Source organism: Ranitomeya variabilis, chromosome 2, assembly GCF_051348905.1.
Source record: "Ranitomeya variabilis isolate aRanVar5 chromosome 2, aRanVar5.hap1, whole genome shotgun sequence".
Classification (NCBI taxonomy): domain Eukaryota; kingdom Metazoa; phylum Chordata; class Amphibia; order Anura; family Dendrobatidae; genus Ranitomeya; species Ranitomeya variabilis.
This window is the reverse complement of record NC_135233.1, coordinates 127,452,172-127,461,405: the sequence shown is the minus strand read 5'-3', so window position 1 is coordinate 127,461,405 and position 9,234 is coordinate 127,452,172. Positions and strand designations below refer to the sequence as shown.

The window sequence follows — 9,234 nt, the reverse complement described above, 5'->3', positions numbered from 1 at the left end:
AGCTTCCTGCTTATGAACCGTGTATACAGAAAGCTGCCAATCAGTGGTGTAAGCTGCCAATCAGTGGTGTGGGGGAGGTTATACAGAGCTCAGAATTCAGAGAAATTGCAGATCTGTAGCAGATAAACCTGTGATTTTACCAAAACTGCATCAACGAGTCCAGTAGTTGACACATCACTGGAGTCAAGGTCTCTGTTCCTGTTCTCAGATGAGATGGCAAAAACCTTGGGACACATTCCATTTAAAGGGAGTCTGTTCACTAAGTGAGTTTAACCTGTTGGGATATTTGATCACACGGCTTCCAAGCAAAAGGAGCCATTCTGATCAGCTAATGTGTTAACAGAAAAGGTGTCATCGAAACTGTACAGTCCCTATAATGAATGTTGAATATGAAGTCTATGTATAAGGCTACTTTCACACTGGCGTTAACTGCATTACGTCGCAATGCGTCGTTTTGCCGAAAAAACGCATCCTGCAAAAGTGCTTGCAGGATGCGTTTTTTCTGCACTGACTAACATTAGCGACGCATTTGCGACGCAATGACACACGTCGCAACCGTCGTGCGACGGTTGCGCCGTGCTGTGGCGGACCGTCGGGAGCAAAAAACGTTACATGTAACGTTTTTTGCTCCCGACGGTCCGCTTTTTCCGACCGCGCATGCGCGGCCGGAACTCCGCCCCCACCTCACAATGGGGCAGCGGATGCGCTGGAAAAATGCATCCGCTGCCCCCGTTGTGCGGCGGAGACAACGCTAGCGTCGGGAACCTCGGCCCGACGCACCGCGACGGGCTGGGCCCGACCCTAGTGTGAAAGTAGCCTAAGCTATATACATGCCATGTTTCACGTACCAGAGTACATCCTGCGCAAGTTCAAAATCTAATTTACGCCAGAGTAATGTCAAAAGAGTAATGTTTAGTAAAATGTACAGTATATATTTCCATGCAGTAGAGTAGGGGTGGGGAACCTTTTTTCTGCCTAGGGCCATTTGGATATTTATAACATCCTTCAGGGGAAGAACAAATCACGCACTAACTCTGCCAGCAAAGTATGTCTTGACGCTGGCACTGGTGTCAGGACATAATCTTTCACTGCACGCAACTCATTGTTCAGTAGTGAACATTGCATGAACGTGCTCACAGAGCAAAAAGAAATTAAAGGGCGGGTGACCGTCAACATACAGCTGCGGTTCCCAGGAATCTGTCCGAGAGTCGGATAAAAGGTTGTTGAGGGCCATAAACGGCCAGTGGTTCTGAGGTTCCCCAATTGTCACGGGTCAGTAGCAGGATATCCCAGGGCTAGGGGCTCCTTCCCTATCCCTCAAGCTAGGGTGCGCCCTAGTCTATCCTTGCTCCCTGGATTACTTCTGATGGCGAAGACGCCGGGGCCATGTGCCTTGCTGTTCTCCTATATCAGCCCTGATCTGTCCCCTCCCCCACCCCTTTGAACGGGGGAGTAGTAGTGTATAAGTATTCATCAACCGGACAAACAAGGGTAGACAGACAGGAATAAATGAAAATACTAATCATACAAATAATCACTCACAAAACAACAGAGTGGAACACCAGGGAGTAAAGGAAGAAGAAAAATAGGAGAGGATGACCACACAGAAAAAACCCCAAGCAACAGTTTTCTGAACAACACTCTAAAACACCTCCTCAAACAACCAACTCCTCCAACTCTAGAACCAGGCAGTATGAATTAACACTGGCAGTCCCTAAATGCCAGAGGCTAGTATATATAGCAGAGGGCAGTGGCTAACACTGAACAGCTGAGATCATCACAACAGGGAAGCTTCAGAAGCCCTCAACTGAACAGATTAACAAGCCCTTGCACTTCTAGCAAGGAAAAACTGGCACTAATTAATATGAAGGTGAAGTGCTTCTAACCAGTTTAGGAGTACGTGAAATCAGAAGCTACGGTCTTCTGTACCCTCTCTGTTGTGCTATACCTGTGACACCACCCCTGCATTAGAGCTATAGTTCATAATATGAAGTTTTGCTGTAGTATAAAGTAAACTTATTCCATAAACATGAACAGGTTGTGCTTTGATATTAAAATCAAAGTGTCTTCTTACTGTATCTGTAGATCTTCAAGATTCCACAGAGTTAACAGCAATAAAGAAATATATAACAATTAGCCATAACATTAAAACTTCTAGGCCCTCCACATACCACCATAACCTCTCTGACCTCTCTGACCCTTCGAGGCATCCACTTGTGCAAAGGTATCTTGTGGTATTTAGAACCAAGAAATTAGCAGGTTTTATGGTCATGTAATTTGTAGAGTGGCCTCCCTGCATTGATTTTTCCCAGAAATCTTATAGATACTCGATGGTATTGAGATCTGTGTAATTTGGAGGCCGACTCAAGATTTTGAACTCTTTCATTTCCTTCATCATTTTTCTAAATGTTTTTTGCAGTTTGTCAGAGAGCATTATCCAAATACCATAGCTATTAGGTACAGTTGTGCTCAAAAGTTTACATACCCCGGCAGAATTTTGGCTTTCTTGGCCTTTTTTCAGAGAATATGAATGATAACACCAAAACTTTTTCTCCACTCATGGTTAGTGGTTGGGTGAAGCCTTTTATTGACCAAATACTGTTTTATCTTTTAAAATCATAATGGACAACCCAAAACATCCAAATGACCCTGATCAAAAGTTCACATACCCAATTTCTTAATACAGTGTATTGCCCCCTCTAACATCAATGACAGCTTGAATTCTTTTGTGGTAGTTGTGAATGAGGTTCTTTATTTTTTCAGATGGTAAAGCTGTCCATTCGTCTTGGCAAAAAGCCTCTAGTTCCTGTAAATTCCTGGGCTGTCTAGCATGAACTGCGCGCTTGAGATCTCCCCAGAGTGGCTCAATGATATTGAGGTCAGGAGACTGAGATGGCCACTCCAGAACCTTCATTTTGTTCTGCTGTAGCCAAGGACAGGTCGGTTTGGCCTTGTGTTTTGGATCATTGCCATGTTGGAACTTGTGCAGCTTCCGGGCTGATGATTGCAAATTTGCCTCCAGTATTTGCTGATAACGTGCTGCATTCATCTTTCCGTCAACTTTGACCAAGTTTCCTATGCCTTTGTAGCTCACACATCTCCAAAACATCAGCAATCCACCTCCATGCTTTACAGTAGGAATGGTGTTCCTTTCATCATAGGCCTTTTTGACCTCTCTCCAAATGTAACGTTTATGGTTGTGGCCAAAAAGTTAAATTTTGGTCTCATTACTCCAAATTACCTTGTTCCCGATGTTTTGAGGCTCGTCTCTGTGCTGTTTTGCATATTGTAAGCAAGATACTTCGTGGCATTTGTGAGGTAATGGCTTTCTTCTGGCGACTCAACCGTGAAGCCCATTTTTCTTCAAGTGCCTCCCTATTGTGTATCTTGAAACAGACATACCACTAGTTTTCAGAGAATCCTGTATTTCAGCTGATGTTATTTGTGGGTTTTTCTTTGCATCCCGAACAATTTTCCTGGCAGTTGTGGACGACATTTCTGTTGATCTACTTGACCGTGGTTTTGTTTTTACAGAGCCCCTGATTTTCAATTTGTTAATCATAGTTTGAATGCTGCTGACTGCCATTATCAATTCCTTGGACATCTTTTTGTATCCCTTTCCTGTTTTATACAGTTCAACTACCTTTTCCCGTAGATCCATTGACAATTCTTTTGCTTTCCCCATGACTCACAATCCAGAAACATCAGTGGCTGGATGAAAGATGCAAGAGTCTGTCTGGATCCCAGAAACTCACTCAGCTTTTATGTACACACACTGATTACAAGCAAACAGGTCACAGGTGAGGATGCTACCTTTAGTAGCCATTCAAACCCATTTGTGCCAACTTCTGTGCATGTTATCCGGTCAAAATCACCAGGGTATGTGAACTTTTGATCAGGGTCATTTGGATATTTTGGGTTGTCATTATGATGTAAAAAGAGAAAATACAGTAGTTTGACAATAAATGGCTTCACCCAACCACTAACCATGAGTGGGGAAAAAGTTTTGGTGTTATCATTCATATTCTCTGAAAAAAGGGCAAAAAAGCCAAAATTCTGCCGGGGTATGTAAACTTTTGAGCACAAATGTATATCCTTGCTATTGGGGCTGTACCTTGTCTGCAACAATATTTACGTAGTGGCAACATACTATTCAGGTGCCTGCCAGCACCCAAGGTCCCCAGAAAAATTCTACCCCCATTAGTTTGCCTTCTTCCTATAATACATTCTTGTGCCATCTACAGTATTTCCCAGGTAAGCGACGTACATGTACCTGGCAGTCCACAAGATTCCTCACACCAAGCTACCATCTTCCAGAGCTCCATGGTTTAGTTTTAATCCTTTGATGCTCCTCGCCGGCACTTTTGGCAGTGAACAGGGATTGGCTTTGGCCCTCTGACTGGTCAGTGGCTATGCAGCCCCATAGACTCAATATCTCTAATGGCCCTGTCACCAGCAGTTACTAATCACTGCATGTCGAGGACACTTGTGTGGCTATCTAGACATTCATTCAATACCTTGTCAAGCAGAACAATCACCTATCAAATATTCATGGCATTTCTTATGGGAATGTCTCTAATATATTTGGGAGCAAGAAAATTAACAAACATAAGAAACATAAAAGAAATATTTAAGTGGAGTCTATTCATTGTGGGGTCACATTTCTTCTATCCACATGAGCCACAATTAAATAAAAAAAGGGGGAAAATTAGAGGATTTTTGCGGTTTGACATACCATCTAAAAGAACACCTGACAGTAACAGTCGGGCACCCCCATATTCTTCACATCACACTCTATATCCCCCTCACACAGCACTTTTTCTTTACGGTTCCCATGTTAATAGACCGTTCCCTCCTTCTTACAGGCTGCTCCTAGGGTTCCTCTTCGCTCATAAACTGGTGTCTTTGGTCGCCCCGATGTCACAGACTGCTTCTCCCGCTCATCAACTGCTTTTCATTGCCCCTCCTCTCATATAATGTCTCTTATGGTCCCCACTCTCCCACAAACTTCTTCACATAATCACCCCACTCAAAGACTTTTTCGTGTGGTTTCTTCTCTGTCACAGTCCACATTCTAGCTGCCGAAAGTAATTCAGACCCCTCAACCAGATCTTTAAATTATTTCATAGTTATTTCATAATTATTAATAGTGGAGTTGTCCACTATTAGAAAACCCCTGCTTAATCAATTAAGAACCCAAATTGAAATAAAAATAATGATCTCTTAGTTGCAGTGAAGGGAAGTCTTAAAGGTGTATTCCCCTCTCCAAGATTCAGTCCCAATATGTAGTAGGTTTAATAATAAGAGTATTATAAAATATCTCCAATTGGAAATGTAGCATAGTTCTGCTGATGAACTATATTGCTTACATTCCAGTAGCGTAGGTATCCATGGGTACGACCACTCATAGTGATAGTTAGTTGTTAGTGGTCCATGGATACCTTAGCTACTGCAATGCCTGCACAAGGGTAAGCGACATAACGAATCAAAAGAACTATACATTTCTAATTGGAGGCATTTCCAAATATTATTATTGCAACTGTGGTGCATGCAGCAAGCAATATATTTATACATAATTAGACAAATTAAAATATGTATTGTGTGATATTATGTTAGCAACAATGTGTATCTATTGAAAATACTTACTCTGAACGCCTCTTTACTTTTTTGACGACATAATATTTTTGATCAAGCTTTTTTCTTGCTTTGTATACTGTCCCATATCCTCCAGAATCAAGCTTTGTAATATTGTCAAAAAGGTCTAAAAAGCTGGAAAATAGAATAATTACTGCAAGGTGTCAAAACAAGGTATTAAAGAGAACCTGGGGTCAGACCTGCCCCTCCTCCTTCTTATGCAGTGATACGCTGTCTATTGCATCCTGGCGTACCTTATACACAGAACTGTATCCTGGATGTATGTGAATGAGCGCTGGGAATTACAGAGACACCCGAGCTCCTCGTCTGACGAGAGCCTGTTAATGCCGCCCCTCTGGCTTTGATTGATGTGTATTACATGCCCTACATTATGCATGGGACTTTGGAAATTTAGCAGTAGTGGTATTAATCAGATCACTGTATGCACAGGAGAGAATGGAGTCCACTGCACTGAACAGAAGAGTGAATTGCACATGCGCCGGTCTAATCAGTACACCATGACGTTTGTAAAGCTGCGTGAATGACGTAAGGAACATCATAAGTTCTCACTCTTTGGCTAGAATAATACTCATGTTAATATCAGGATTACACAATCACTCTGAAATGGATATCAGATCCAAGAACATATGTGGTTTGTATTGCGAGACTTGTGATACATCAGATTTAAAAAAGAAAAAAAAAAAAAAACACACCTTTCGCTAAATTCTTAATGTTGAGCTGGACACAGGATGTGATAGTGGCTGCAGAGTGAAATAAAGGTTTTCTGTTTGATTTCGCCTCTGTTGTGGAGATATTAGAAATCAAAGCATTTGGCACCTAAGGCTACGTTCACATTTGCAGTCTGCGCCGCAGCGTCGGGCGCCGCAGCGGCGCCGCATGCGTCATGCGCCCCTATATTTAACATGGGGGCGCATGGACATGCGTCGCACTTGCGTTTTGCGCCGCATGCGTCCCTGCGGCGCCCGCGTCCGGGCGCAGAGGACGCAGCAAGTTGCATTTTTGCTGCATCCAAAATCAATGAAAAAAAGGACGCATGCGGCGCAAAACGCAGCGTTGTGCATGCGTTTTGCTGCGTCTTTGTTTGCGTTGTGCGTTGCGGCGCCGACGCTGCGGCGCACAACGCAAATGTGAACGTAGCCTAAAATGTTAATTCTTAATTTGGGTTTTACCAGATAGTTTTCACTAGGGGGGGCGTACCGTACTTCTTCCCCCCCCGTATTAGGTTGGCCAATCATAAGAAGGCAGCAACACACTCAAAGAAAATACTAACACACCCCTGCCATAGCGCAGAGCAGGTTTCTCAGTGAACAAACAAGTAATAATCTAATATATAAAGCTGAATGTGTGTGTGTATGTCCGGGATTGGCATCTGCACCTTCGCAGCTACAGCCACGTCTGGACCCCGAGAGCGTCATAGGCTATGTTGTGAGGCGAAATTTTAACCCCGCGCGTTCCAATTCACCAAACAATTTTGCCCCTATCTACATAATGGGGGAAAAGTGGTGGAGGCAAATTGACAGCTGCCAGATGTGAACAAGGGGGACTTAAAGAATGAGAGCGATGGCGCCAAAGAGTATATACCGTACAGTTGCTAAGGAGGGGCCCCGACATGGGATACTCACCACACACGGGGATATGAGCACACACACAAAATGCGCCACACACTACCACGTGCTTGAACACATATCACCCTCAGCACACATTTCACCACACATACACCAACCTTGCCACATAAAAGTCGCCGCTCAAAACTCGCCGCTCAAAACTCGCCACACGCAAAACTCGCCACACGTGCAAAACTCACCTCATGGAAAACTCGCCACACGCAAAACTTGCACACGCGGAAAAATTGCCACATGCACAAAAGTTGCAACACATGCAAAAGTTGCCTCACACAAAACTTGCACATACTCAAAACGCACGACACATAAAACTCGCCACGCGCAAAACTCGCCATGCGAAAAACTTGCTGCACACAACTTGCTACACTAACCTGTCACATGCAACTTGACACACAAAAAGTTGCTACACGCATGTCGCCACACAAAACTCATCTCACAAAAGTCGCTACATGCATGTCGCCACACGTAACTCAACACATACAACTTGACACATGAAACTCGCCCTAAAACAGACACAAGTCTGGTATTATCCTTCAAAAATAAAAATCTGATTAATAAGCAGACAAACTACAAGAGCAACAAATGTACCATATAGGAATCCGGCAGCTGTCAGTCACATGACCAGTCTATTATGTGTATGTGTGAGCTAATATATACTGCCAAGGGGTGGGCTTACTGTTGGCTGGGGATTTATCAGGCTGCCAATTTAGCTTACAAATACTGAGGTAAAAATACTGACCAAATAACGTGTGAACGAGGTCTAATACAGGAGGAGATGACACACAGATATATACTATATACAGGAGGAGATGACACACAGGTATATACTATATACAGGGGAGATGACACACACATATATACTATCAGGGCCGGCGTCAACACCCGGCCTAGCCGGGCAATTGCCGGGGCCCTGACGAGACAGGGGGGCCCACTCACACAGTCATAGAGCCATCTGGCTGCTTTAACCCTTTCTACCCTTTCAATTTGCGCTGGCACAAGCATCTTCTCACTGTCAGTGCAGGGCCAGGCACACATAGGGGTTAATTAAGGACACAGCCAGCGTGACATTGTGGGCGGAGAGTTCTCCTGCTCTGAATCTCCTGACTGTGTGCACTCCTGAACTTATCAAGGAGACCGAGCTCCTACCAGCACCTGAGTGAGTGCAATGCTATATCGCTGTATGTTCTGACAGTCTGGGACTGGGTGACCTGGGGCGGCCATGGGCTGGGCGGCTGCAGCTGATATATATATATATACTACAGCAGCCGCCCAGCCCAGGCCCCCAGCACAGCCTGTATAGATACAGTGTATATAATATATATACAGGACAGGTGCTGGGGGCCTGGGCTGGGCGGCTGTTGAAGTATATACACTGCACAGTACCACTCCCCTGTATATATACACTGTACAGTACCACTCCTGTCCTGTATATATACACTGCATAGCACCACTCCTCCTGTATATATACACTGCACAGTACCACTCCTCCTGTCCTGTATATATACACTGCATAGCACCACTCCTCCTGTATATATACACTGCACAGTACCACTCCTCCTGTCCTGTATATATACACTGCACATTACCATATCTCCTGTCCTGTATATATACACTGCACAGTACCTCTCCTCCTGTATATATACACTGCACAGTACCACTCCTCCTGTATATATACACTGCATAGCACCACTCCTCCTGTATATATACACTGCATAGCACCACTCCTCCTGTATATATACACTGTACAGTACCACTCCTCCTGTGTATATATACACTGTACAGTACCACTCCTCCTGTATATATACACTGCATAGCACCACTCCTCCTGTATATATACACTGCACAGTACCCTCCACCTGTCCTGTATATATACACTGCACAGTACCACTCCTCCTATATATATATATACACTGCACAGTACCACTCCTCCTGTATATATACACTGCACAGTACCACT

At 44.0% G+C, this 9,234-nt stretch overlaps 1 protein-coding gene across 4 annotated transcripts in view; it reads right to left on the bottom strand.

Annotated features, from left to right (window-relative positions):
* Positions 1-9,234, bottom strand: part of LOC143804667 (interferon-induced, double-stranded RNA-activated protein kinase-like) — a 134,554-nt gene that overhangs the window by 63,110 nt on the left and 62,210 nt on the right. For all 4 annotated transcript variants that reach the window (XM_077282994.1, XM_077282993.1, XM_077282992.1 and 1 more), the window contains one exon: positions 5,647-5,769. In XM_077282994.1, the coding sequence (XP_077139109.1) occupies positions 5,647-5,769 (123 nt within the window). The remainder of the gene's footprint in view (positions 1-5,646; positions 5,770-9,234) is intronic.